Below are 13,151 nucleotides of genomic sequence, written 5' to 3'. Positions count from 1 at the left end.
TTTTTTTGGGTCTGTCTTTTAAAGGGAGGTTTGGGCCGCAGAGGGAAGGGAAGGAAGAGATTGATTATTGAAGGCCGCAAGTGTGAAAAGAATTTTGGGTTAGTACTGTTTGATTGCTTCTACCAGCAAGAATCTTGGAGAAGCAATCCGGCTGTTGAATCTTGGATTTTTAATTCTACCACAGGCAGCATGGCACAGCTCTTTGCACTACTTATTATGGAACAAAATTAACTAATGTATCATCTTTTACATAGGATTTTGTTACTTATTAGACTTCTAAACGGATTTAACAGCCATGACAATTATCTGGGGCCAACTGTCTGCTCTGCTTCTTTATTTGGATCCAATTCGAAGGCAATTAGAGTTGTATTAGATTTGTTTACTCAAAATAAGAGTTACAGCCAGAAAAACAAGGAAAAGAAGAGAAGAAATGGCATCAAGATACAATTACGATCATATGATTCACATATCGAGCATCCAAATGTCAAAATTGAATTTGTTCAAAGACAGCTTTGCTAACAAAATACTAGTAAAAGACAAGATACTAAATAGTCACGGGGATATTACTGGAGTTTACTAATGATTTTCTCTTGTTTTATTACTTTCCCTTTCAATCAACGAATCTTCTCCTGCAGAACTAAATGAAGCAAATCACCACAGCACAAACAAACCGATTTCTGATCAGCAAATGTCCTTGACAGAAGGGAACATTATTATTAGTCCAGTCGGTTGTACAGAAGTTTTGAACTATCAGACAGCAAGCTGTGATACTCTTGTTCATCATTGCAAATCACCTCCCCAACTGGACGAAATCAATAATAATATATATATATAAACGCATGAGCATGTGTGATTGTGCGTGCATTAAGATAGCAGAGAGGCATGACAGGAAATTATCACCACTTTATAAACAGGATTGGCAAACAAATCAGCAACAAGACACTATGCAGGCCTCTTCTCCTCCTATTTGTTGTTTCTCTTTTTTCCGAAAAGCAGCCAATACTCGTAGTGCCTATGTTCAGTCACCAGTGGGATATCTTCATTCAACAGTTAACTAAAAGAAATGTCAAAATGATAACATACACGTAAAGATTCTGCATTCTTCTTGCTAAGCAAAAAGTTGTCCATCAATCCTTGCTCTTCACGGGAACAGTATTTACAGCAGGTAAGTGGGGGATGCAGGCAATTGAGCAGCACTCGGCGACACCCAAACACTCGGGCTAATTCTTTATGCGTTAATAATATTCATTCATGAACTTTCTCTTTGCAAATGTCAACCACCATTATTAGGAGTCTTGTTGTGTCTGTATGCAACACTCAATGGTCTTCCACGAATTGGCCTCAAATAATTTCTGAATAAGTCTGCATTATGATTATCCATCGTCAAGTCAAAACGTTCATCTTGTCATCATATGCTTGATCAGCCCAAAATCAAACATTTACCACGAAACTTAGACATAGCTTGCTTATTCATGCTTCCTTTTTTTTTTTTTTTTCCTAATTTTAGGATCACCCTCTAGTAAAAGTGAATTACGCTGGGACTGAAGACATTCAAAGTTTAACAGTTGGAGTTCAGATGTGTTACGTTGAACTTCTTTACCACTAACCAAGTTTGCCACTATAACATGGCGCATGCAATAGAGGACGAACCTACAAAAACAGCTGTGGGAAATCTTACCTGCTGATTTTTGAGATTGTGGTAGTGTAAACAACCATGGAAGGGGAAAGCCGGACTCTCCGGGCACAGAAACCTGTTCCAGACTCAGGTTAATAATTGCCTTTGTTCCTTCAGCCAATGTTCTGCAGCCTCTTGCTTTTCTAAAGCCGCATTTATGTAGGAGGTGTTCTGAAGAAGACATTAGCTCTAATAAGTGTTATTGCTTTGTCAACAATGTCAGTGGTGTCTGCATATGTTAAAGATAAGAAATACTTCAGAAGTTAAGAGTTAAAATACTGATTAAACAATAAAGAAAGCAAGTTATTAACCCTAAAAGAACCAGAAAAACAAAGAAATTCTAACCCTGAACTGAAACTAGAGCAGGTCCCTTTATGTGACTTTTTAGAGGAAGAAGAGGGCATCCACAAGCTTTGGCAATCCCTTCCTCATCAACAAAGCTGGAGCCATAAACCTGATATACAAACTATCAACTTAAGACTACGCACTAGAAAAGTAGTTGAATGCGAAACATATAGCCTCAGTATATGTGTTCTATCAAACAAAAAACTAAAAAGAATTTGGCAAACTAAGTAATGCGGACTTTGAGTATAAAATCCGAAAGATGTGCTATCTATTAACAGTGCTGCAAAAGCATGAAAACCAAGATAATAAGAAGAAGAGAAAAAGGTATTAAGCACTTTGTACAAATGAGAACAAACTCATTCCCTAAGCTTCATGAGGTAATCATGAAAATTTATACACCAAGTCAGAAAACACAATCCAGGAGGCAAAGGGGATGCACCACGAATCAAGAATGAAGTAGAATATAATAGTGATAGCAATAACCCCTTAGCTTCATTGCTGCAAGAAGTTCAATATCTCCCTCACATCATATTGCTTTACCACATACCAACTTGTCTAGCTTTAAAGTCATGTTTTATATCACCAACCAGAGACAATCTAAACTTTTGCTAATGTAATGTGAGCCTTACATGATCAAGAAACATCTTAATCCCATTGTCTTATTCAAATAAAAAAAAAACTAAGAACAAAAGTTCAGCATTGTGAACAACTATTGCGGTTTAGCAATGACCCACGAAGGAAAGCTCTAACCTAGCCAAGATAAGATCTTTATGACACACCATTTCTCCATCCATTCGGGGACTGAGAAATTCGTCTCTTGTTATTCTTTTTTGACCCCTTCTTCTATTGCAGATAAACTACCTACTCTCTATTAATTAGCTATTAAAAAATAAAATAAAATAAAAAGAAGACGACACCTGACACAATCTCTTAGTATATAATATCAACAAGAATCAATAGCATTAGCAGAAGTACCCCTATCGCAGAATGACATCTAGAAATCGAAATAGTATCTCACCATTGATCTGGATTCTGGTCTGATAAAGAAGGGGTAACCGGTGGTTGATCAGAAGTCAGCCCGACGAGTAAGCATTCAACCCGACACAATTTTCAGTGTCGGGCTGGTCTGGCCTTGGAACTTGGAAGGCTACAAATTGAATCCTGTGCGGCTTTTTTGGGCTGAGAAGTGGAAACAGCGGATTCTGGGCTTATGGCGCACCGTGGGCTCTGTTGGACATGGGTTAGTTTACTACTTCTTCCATCCCACTTTGATGGTGTATATTTTTTCACGTAATTTAAGAAAAATTAATTAATTTTATTAGAAAAATAAATATAATCTGCTTTTTTTAAATATTCTTACATTAATATTAATAGTATAACTAATCGTTATATCTTCACATTAATTGTAACAATAATATTGATAAAAAGTTGCACTATTTAAGGCATGAATCAAAGTAATTAATGAATAAAGTAAGTTATATTCATTGATAACAAAGTACATTACATAAGGGCATTCTAAAGAAGTTTAAAATTAACTATATTTTTCAATTGAAAAATGAATTATAATTTATGACGGATTAAAAAGGATAACAAAACTATCAAAATGAGACAGAGGAAGGAGTACCTCATACGCTGCTACCAATATAGATTGTAGCAAGGCAAAAGAATTATGCCCCAAGCAACGCAACAGGAAATTAGGAGAGTGAAATAGATACTATTTCTAGGTTTGGAATCCATAACGTGTAAAATTCATTATAGACTTGTAGTACAGTAATCCCCTCTCCCGTTCATACAGCCGTCACACTTGTAATTATTTTGAAAACGTCCAAACAACAGTATGTCACTCTCCAAAAGAAGTCAATTTGGATTGAGGATTATTTGTCAAAATTTATTTACTTACATCATCATTACAATTTCCAACACATCTTTTTACATTCCCAATTACCTTTTTATCTCACATACATCACATCACAAAAAATGCTACAGTAAAAATATCTCAAATAATTTACAATCCAAACAGAGCCAATTAATAATGCTTTATCATATCATGTTTTTATCCTACACCATTGATAACTTTAATCTACAACCTTTTATCTTCCCTTATTTCAAGAAATTATGAAGGTGACTTGTCTTAGCCATGCAAGGTCATACAATGGATTTTCCTTAAAATTTACATAATGTAATTACGCAACACTGCAGAAGTATGGAGGATATAATAATCGTGTTGATAGAGAGGTATATTTTATAACTTGGAGTGAAGATGGTGTCTCAAAATGAATTATTTGGAGGCATCTGGGGTGGAGCATGTACCTTAAAAAACTGCCCCTACTTTTGTTCTACCAAAAGAAAAATGTTTATTTCCATAGTTGCCGTCGCAGGAGCTTTCCTCTTGATCATATTAGCAGATGATCGAACTTTGGGTGTTTTCTAATCTTGGAGGACTTTTTCTAGTTTGAAAACTTACAAGGAGGTTCACCAGCATGAAATTACGTGGTGATGCTAAACCAATTTAGTTGAAAGTTCAGTCATCTAGTTGACTTGCTATTACTACTATATATCTTCTTCGTCGTATATAACGAGCATGTAATTGTAAGATATCCGATGGGCAGGAGGAATGATCCCCTTTATTTTATGTTTAGAGCTTTGAAATGAATAACCGATCATCCGGAGAACATTAAACAGGAAACTACAATGGGCTCAGGAAACTGGCTTGGTTTCCCAGGTTAGCCAATTGTCATGCTGTTAGGCAAAGATCTCCGTAATATCAACACTTTTCTTTATGTCGTTTCCTGTTTAGGCATTTTGTTGTTTGTGTAACATATGACTGCTGCAAAAGCCTAAGAATAAAACTTCATAGTGCACTTGAGACAACTCATGAACTCATGTATGCTAGTATTTCAATGAGGTTCCACTTCATTTTTTTTTTTACAGCAACGATAATATTTCTGTAACATAATCTAGAAATAGGGGAATCTAAAGAGGCTGTATATAAGATACCTCTTTTGAATTTTTTTCACTGAAATTGAAATTTGAACCCCTGACCTACAATTCAAAGAGGGACTTAGTTCCTTTTTGCTCGAGCGGCTCAGTGGTTATGAGGTTCCACTTCATTTGCCGGTGCTTTTGATTCGTTGCATGTAACATTCCTCATTATGATCAGGACTACAACAGTCTTGTGCCAAGCACTTATGGGAACACTTTTTAGCATACTTGGTATTAAAAGTTTCGGAGTTTTCAAGTGACATGAATAAATTGAAAAAAGAAAAACAAACTTAACAGAACAGCCCAACCGGTTGGCAGGTCCTGATTTGGTCACGAGTTCAACAAAAACGGAGGAGAAAAATGAAACACTTGGGAGGAGTAGAAGTAGAACTTATGTGTACATTTGTGAGCCGAAATTTTTCTCGTTATACAAGTTTTATAACAAAAATTTTGTCGAGAAGGCTTTAATTTACTAGCAATAGTTAAGATTGAGTCTCAATAGATTATTAGATTATTAGAGGTTCTGGATTCGAATCTTTACCTTCTCCTCTCATTTCTTAAATCTCACATTTTTCTGCTAAAAAATAAATTTACAAACAAGGTTTATAACCAAAAAAAAAAAAAAAAAATTACTCCAACACAAATGATGTAAATTGATTTGATCATGTAGCATACATATGTATCATCAGGCATACAGCCATATGTGCATTATTAGCCTTTCGTGGAGCGGAGACGGCAGGCCTGTTGGCCAGTCCCCATCCATCGTCCTTGTGTTGGCAGATGCCTCCTCCAGTGGCGTAGCTATTTGGATGGTAAAGGTTTCTGTTTTCTGCGGGGTGCTGGTTGGTATATTCCTATTTCCTCCACAATTGTCGCAGGCAACACCCAACCCAGCCTCTAAACAAAAGGCGACTTCTCTTCTGTGTGGTTATTCTGAAAGGAGATTTTTGAACCCCACAGAGTCTTCGATACCATAGTAGTAGTATTATTACATTTTAGTATTATTTTCCATACTCATCATCAGAAATTAATGCAGATGATGGTGCATTTCCCTACAATTTGTTAGATTAAAAGATGATTTCAATTCCAGGTTGGTTTCTCTGTATACTTTCATATTACAGTACTATTTAACTTATTAGCAGAAAATTTGAAATACATAATAAACCTTAAAAGTCAAAGCATTTTACTAGGAGAAATGTCTGCTCTCATTTTCGCCGTGCAACTGGAAATTGCTCCGTGCGATGATTGAGGCCTCAGGCCAATCGCCGGAGGTTGAGTCTACTGGTCATCTGGGAAAGTTATCTTTGACGGCTCCGTTTGGTCTGTGTACGCTGTTCTGTTGCCTTAACCGTTACAAATATCTGAGAGTTCAGTCAGTAGAAAGAATAATAGAGCCTCAGCTTTGGTCCCACTGCTCCAGCAAAGAAAGAACTTGTTTTAATTTCTTAACGGGAAATGGGACCTCACAAGTTCTTGGTGTAAATTAAGAGTTTAAGGTAAATCAATTTACACTAAGGGTCTGTTTGGTTGGAAGTAAAATGTTTTCCTTGGGAAAATATTTTTCGTGGAAGTAATTTTCCATGAAAATCATTTCCCTTTCATCATTTTCAGGTGTTTGGTTAGTTTATTGAAAATATTTGCTTACTTCATTTTTCTGGTGTTTGTTTAACTTTTGAAATATTTTCACTTTTATCTCTATCTTTACTTTCTATACATTATAACTACATACTTCTTCCCATGCAAAATAAGAAAATTTATCTCATTGTTTAACTTTAAAAAATCTTGGAGAAATGTATATATGAATAAAAAATATCTCCTTAAGCAATAAACAAATTGTTGGCCATTTAGTGTCAAATACCAATCACATGCAATGATTATTGTGACATATATCTTGTACTCTCACTGCTGAAAGTTTCTCTAGAAAAGAATGTTCCTATTATACATAATTAATTACTAGTATAGGATGAGCAGGATGAGGTTTTTTTTTTTTTATTTTGAATATACTAGGGGGAGGGTTGGGTTGGGTGGTACGGGGGAGGGAGTGTAAGGAAGAGGTCTTGGGTTCGAGTCCTCCTGTTTACACTAAAAAAAAAAAAAGAACATACTACAAGATGTTTTCAGTAAGTTTGGAACATACTACAGGCGGGATGCATGCATTTCGGAAAACAACTTCAGTAAGTTTGGAAGGGAAGTTGTTTTCCATAAGATGAGTGAAAATATTTTACATAGGAAAATGTTTTCAGTAACTTTTGTGCAACCAAACACGGAAAATTAGGAAAATATTTTCCTGGAAAACATTTTCACCTGAAACAAACGGACCCTAAATGATAATAATTAATTTATACCAAAGTATATCTGATTTACATCAATAATAACAAATTAACATACATTAAACTGTGCTTGATTTACATCAAATTGGACTTGATTTACATCAAAAATCAACTTGTGCGCGAAATTGTACGAACACACAAATTGTGAGGCCCTAGATCCATTTTTAACGAAAATGGTTTGGCAACTTGGAAGAAGCATTTGATAATATGAGCTCCCGTCCCATGTGATGGCGAATAATTGGCTGTCACACAACTCGTATCATTACAAGAAATTTTCCAATTGCTTACCTCACATGTATATTCTCAGATGACTTTTTTTTTTGGTGATTAGTAGATACTAGCATAAAGTAAAATAAAAGTAGCAAAATAATAATAATAATATATTGAGATGACTGATGAACCAACCTTTCCTGTGCACAAGGCCTTAGTATATATGTGGGATTGCAACAGACAAATTTGGCATTATATTCATTAGACCTACCCATACTATAAGAATTATCAACAAAATAGTTGGAGCACTTTTTTTTTTTTTTTTCTGGTTTGGTCACCTCTGCAGTTTCTTCAGTTCATTGTTTTTTGTGAAAGGAGTCGCAATCCATGGGCAGGTAGGGCATAGTTTATGGGGCGGGCAAGTTGGTGACAAAGCACGCAGCCGGGCGTTGAACAAGCATCTCGGGCGGACATTTTGCCAACTTCTTCTCTTTTACTTCGCCGGGTTTATCCAATCTTGAAAGCAATTCATTCCCCAAATGACTTAAAGGCACGTTAGATATTGCTTTGCCTTTCTACATCGAGGGAACAAAATTCACCAATGAGGCCAAAAGAGTTTGCATCACCCTTTACTAAGAAATGCAGTCAACTTAATCGGCATTCATTGATAGCCACCAAATGGATAAACCCACTACTACAATAGATTACTCTAATCCATTTCGTCCTAAAAATCACTTTCTTTTTTCCTCTTTGGAGGTGGGACTAACAAAAGATCAGAGCTGGTCTAGCAAAATTTTAGTACAATTCGAAAGCGGGCCAAGCCTTTTCTAAGGCCAAAGAATGAGGACAATGGGACTACTGCACCTGTACACAAAGGCAACCTACAAGAGCAAATTCAATAATGGCGAAAACTTGCTAAATGACGATGTCAGGTTAAATTAGTTCCGAAAATGATGATGTCAACATATAGGGGACGCTCGCCATGGGTCCTCTTTGGCAAGCAAGCTCATGGATGTCCCTCACGATGTCAAAAACTGCATCCGGCTTTGCGAGTTGCAGAGCATTCTCTGACATTCTCGTCAGCTCATCCGTCTTGGTGGTGAACCATCCAGCCACAATCCTGGCTGTTTCCTTGGGGCTCCTGGTAAATACCCCCGCACCGTTGTCGACTACATATGGAACGTTCCCTTTTTCCTGCATTGCCACCCACAGAGTGAAAAAACCAAGCTTAATGCGTGAAGATACATCCCTAAACTAATAAGAGAAGAAGCCAAGACTTGAATTTGATCCCTTACTTGTCCAGGGATGTAGTCGTTGAGAATGATAGGAAGACCTCTGATCAATGCTTCTGTAATTGTACCAGGTCCAGCCTTTACATTTCAAGAAATTAAAGCATAAAACCATTGCTCCAAAGTAATTGAAAAATGATCAGATTGGATTGATTGTTGAAGACAATATGACATGCAAAGATCGAGCACTTACTTTCGTTATAATGCAGTCGCAAGCGCCCATCCATTTCACCATCTGCGTCTCAAATCCTCTAACCTATATCGGCAATTGTAGCTATTACTTTGAGAACTTCAGTTTCACTCAGGTTAATAAACAATTTAACACTTTTCAAGTTTCGCCTACCTTAACTGGGATCTTCCATTCAAGCGATTTTAATGTGTTGGCTAGGTTTTCATTACGACCACATATGACGATCAATTGGCCAATCGGTCGGCTGAGTTCTTGATCAAACAGAGTTTCTCCAAGAGCCTTTGCGGTTTTCTTCACAGGGCCCATCCCTTCACCACCTCCCATTAGCAAAACTGCTGGCAGAACTGGATCCATCTCAAGCTCGACTCTCAAATCATCCTACAGAAAGAGAACAACCGCATAAAAAACTAGTACAAATTCTTATATGTGAAACCAAAAATATGTGCGCCTTCCCAAATTCTCATAGTGGGAAGTACCTAGTGAACTTGATTGCTTCTTTAAAAAAAATAATAACGAAAAAACGAGAACAGACTAACACATGAGAAATTTTGCTTTGGGCTACTGTATTCACCTTCGAGAGAACAGCACGACAAAAAGAAGGTCTGATAGGCAAGCCAAAGACGCGAAGTTGAGATTCTTCCAAGCCATCTAGCAGAGCCCGTTTTGCAACCTCATCTGACGGACAGTATAATCTATTTACTCCTGGATGAAACCTAAACACAAGGAAGTGTGGATTTTAGGATGCAAGAATCCATATCAGGAAGCAAAGATAAAATTTACGTCCAATATACAACAGCAACAGACCAGGTGCGATGGCAAGTATTGAGGTCAGTAATGACTGTTACAAAGATCACTTTCTTCTGTAGGCCTTGCCATTTAAGAACCCACAAAGGAATATGCTGCATAAGTGGATGCACACTAATGATAATGTCTGGCTTGTACTCCATTAGGCCGGCCTCTACTTCCCTGCATTATTAGACAGCAAACTAATAATCAGAACAACCAATGACAGTTGAGCGTTCCACAATAATTCTTCACTACTCTTCTGGACTAAATAAATCCAATAATGTACTCTGATGATTGACAAATTTCGCCCAGGCCAATTGATTGATTACACGTTAATAATTAACTGACTGTTTTAACTTGTAATTGATCAATTAAAGACAAGAAGTTTCTGACAAGAAACATCAAACAGAGCGGGTGGCGGGGGGCCGTATTAATCAAGAAGTTCAAACGGGTTGACAAAGTCATGCGGGTGGCCAAACCGAAGCAGGGAGGCAACTATTTATGGGAATCTTCTCAACGGCACAAGCTGTGATGCAACATGGAAAAGACTAAAAGGGTTGACAAAGTCTGTGTATGCGGGTGGCCAAACCGAAGCAGGGAGGCAACTATTTATGGGAATCTTCAAATCAACAACCGAAGCTGTGATGCAACATGGAAAAGACTAAAAGAAACATCAACATACTTTGCGTAAAATGCTGCAATCGCAGCAAGATAGAGGCTGTGTATCCATCTAGGAGAGGTACTGTGAAATGCAACGTTCCAGAGCTGCACGTGTTTAACCATGAACTTGTATTGGTTTTCCATGTTATTCAGTGGCCAGCCCGTATACTCTTTCCAGACATCCTTCACGATAATCTGTAATCAGAGCAAATTAAAACAAGATAAACTCGTGTAAGGATAAAGAGTTGATGAAACTTATGATTAGCAGTACAACTAGTCGTCAGAAAAGGTCAAAATTGTCAGATCATGGTGAAAGCTTCCAAAAGCAACCGAAAGGATCCGGGCAGGAGGACTAAAGGACATTAACATTAATGCTTCCAAATTCAAGGAAACTTCGTTGCTATATTACATGAGAGAGAGAGAGAGAGAGAGAGAGAGAGGAAGCAACAACGTATAGAAACTGCAGGTAGCAATTAGTTCGAATTATTGTGTGCCAGAAAATCTGCATGAATCTTAACCGTATAGCCTGTAAACTTAAAGCACATAAAACGGCCATTTAGCAGGGCAAATTATACAAAGGCATACTCATTTGCATTAAAAACTATCCTAATTTGCAAAGCATTGCTCAAAAAGAAAAAGAAAAGCAAAGTCGCGCTGCAAAACACAACTCATGACATCAGAAACATGCTGGAGGAAGGATCAAAGTTACCGACAATTGGATCATCTAGATAAACTAAATAACGATACAATCTCCAAAAGCCAAGGTTGCACGAACACAGATGAGTTTTTATGCAGAGCTTTGGTAAAAAAAATCCCACAAAAATGGTACTCACCCTATATTGATCACCAAATTCCAACTTGAACGCATCCCTGATGGCTTCAGCAGAAGCTCTATGACCACCACCTGTATCACTCATGAGAATCAACACGTTCTTGGTCCTCTCAGCACCTATTTGTTCCATCTCCATGATGTCATCCTCATCTTGAATGTCATACTTGGCTCTCTTCTGGCTGCTCCCTCCAAATCCATACACCCCTACCCTCTGAAACACCGTATTTATTGATTTCCTTGGCGATGCAGCCATCACCATCTCTCTAAGATCTCACAAACTAAGCAATCCCTCTTCTCACCCCGCCACCGGAACACAGAACCCCAATAAATCCCAAGAAATTCAGTCCCCTGCCCCCTTATACCCCCGAAATGGGATTTTCCGGCAAAAATGAAAAAGAAACAAACTTTTTAATGCCAATGTACAAATGATCAAATTTTGCCAGCAACCCAGAAAGGAATTCAAAAACCCAAGAAAACCCGGGAATTCAATTTCCTTTCTAACGTTGCTGGGAGGATGATGAGGATTTTTCAGGGAATGAAAGAGAAAGCTTTAAGTTATAGTTTGGAGATGGGAAGAGTTGGTTTGTTTTTGTCAAGTGCTATGGGGAGAGCTGGTTCGGCTGGCAAAGATGGTTGGTTTTTTCTGTTATAAAAGAACAAGGGGAAAGAAGGGTGCAAATTTAGATACTGGAATGATGCCTCGGAAATGTTTTGGTTGGCTGTTCAACTGCAACTTATAGCCGTCGGATATACATTTGCATTTGCGGGTCGGAATGTTCTGACGCGTAGATTCGAATCTTTTAATTAAGCGTGAGTTATGCCTCTACACTTACCGTACTTATAGTAATTAATAAATAGTATTAGTTTTTGTTGGTGTATTTTTTTTTCCCTATTTTAAGACTTGTGTCTTTTTTTGTCAGTGCGTCTAATATTCTCAGGTATATTTCCATCATATACCTGAGAATATTGTCAGTGTTATTGAATTTTTTAATTATCTCTTGTAGCTTGTACTCCTCTTCTTCTTTCCATTGATGAGTTTTGACAATTTTTCTATTTTGTATCACATAGCATCATGCCCAGCATTATGCAAGTTTGTGCCCTTAATAGGTAAAAAATCTATGCATTAATAATTTGTCATATTTATCTAGTTATTTCTGTTTTCATCATATTTATTTAGATATTTTTGCTTTGGTATCAAAATTTATGAACCGCGATCAAATAGCGTATGAAGCTGCACGTCTTCAATTTGGACAAGTGGCCCTCTCTTTTTTATCTTTTTCTTTTAGTGTTATGGAAGGAGGACAAAGGACAATTCGAAAATTGGAACCTAGGTGATCATGTAAGTGTGTTTGGATAGTAAATTATTTGAGATAATTTTATGAAAAAAATACTATAGCACTTTTTTGATGTAATATATATGAGATAAAAAGGTAATTGAAAAATGTATTAATGATACAAGCAAGTCAGTGTGTGTAAATAAGGTATAGATAACGTGCATTCCAAACACACACAATTGCTTGAGAGAGTCAGAACTTTAATCAAGTACAAGCATACAACCATCTATTTCTCCCAAAAAGAAAAAAGAAAATGTCAAATGCAAAATACCAGTGTAATATTAACAGAAATGAAATATTGTTGGCTATAGTAAATCAAAGAAAAATGGTTAAAGTAACGGCAAGAAAGCATTTTAGATGGGAAATTTGGAATCAATATGTGTATGTATATATGCGCCTATGGTAATTTTTCTTCATAACAAAATATATCCATCATTTAGGGAAAGAGTTTAATAAAATTGTTGTTCCTTACGCGTTCGAGTTCAAACCATTGGTGCATGAGAGTCCCAATAATGACG

General features: G+C 37.0%; 1 protein-coding gene and 1 pseudogene across 2 annotated transcripts; both read right to left on the bottom strand.

Annotated features, from left to right (window-relative positions):
• Nucleotides 1-883: 883 nt before the first annotated feature.
• Nucleotides 884-3,126, bottom strand: LOC113775621 (annotated as a pseudogene).
• A 5,095-nt stretch (nt 3,127-8,221) lies between these two features.
• Nucleotides 8,222-11,977, bottom strand: LOC113773118 (monogalactosyldiacylglycerol synthase 2, chloroplastic). Of its 2 annotated transcripts, none has more exons than XM_027317661.1 (8): nt 11,301-11,977; nt 10,490-10,662; nt 9,826-9,987; nt 9,593-9,734; nt 9,175-9,399; nt 9,025-9,087; nt 8,838-8,912; nt 8,222-8,736 (listed from the first exon to the last, which is right to left on the bottom strand). In XM_027317661.1, exons 1-8 carry the CDS (start codon nt 11,556-11,558, stop codon nt 8,476-8,478), a joined length of 1,359 nt encoding a protein of 452 aa, XP_027173462.1. In that variant the 5' UTR covers nt 11,559-11,977; the 3' UTR covers nt 8,222-8,475. The 2 variants fall into 2 exon arrangements, with proteins under 2 accessions (XP_027173462.1, XP_027173463.1); XM_027317662.1 differs by having other exon boundaries at nt 8,725-8,736; nt 8,838-8,890.
• Between the last annotated feature and the right edge of the window lie 1,174 nt (nt 11,978-13,151).

Source organism: Coffea eugenioides, chromosome 6 (genome assembly GCF_003713205.1).
Source record: "Coffea eugenioides isolate CCC68of chromosome 6, Ceug_1.0, whole genome shotgun sequence".
Lineage (NCBI taxonomy): Eukaryota > Viridiplantae > Streptophyta > Magnoliopsida > Gentianales > Rubiaceae > Coffea > Coffea eugenioides.
Note: the sequence above shows the minus strand (reverse complement) of the source record. Positions and strands in the feature narration are given on the sequence as shown.

Excerpts from the sequence above, each read along its gene's own strand:
- LOC113773118 (XM_027317661.1), bottom strand. The coding sequence starts at position 11,558 with ATGGTGATGGCTGCATCGCCAAGGAAATCAATAAATACGGTGTTTCAG. Across the intron at positions 9,988-10,489 it reads ATTGCAGCATTTTACGCAAA|GGAAGTAGAGGCCGGCCTAA; the intron begins GTATGTTGATGT and ends CTAATAATGCAG. Across the intron at positions 8,737-8,837 it reads ACGACTACATCCCTGGACAA|GAAAAAGGGAACGTTCCATA; the intron begins GTAAGGGATCAA and ends GTGGCAATGCAG.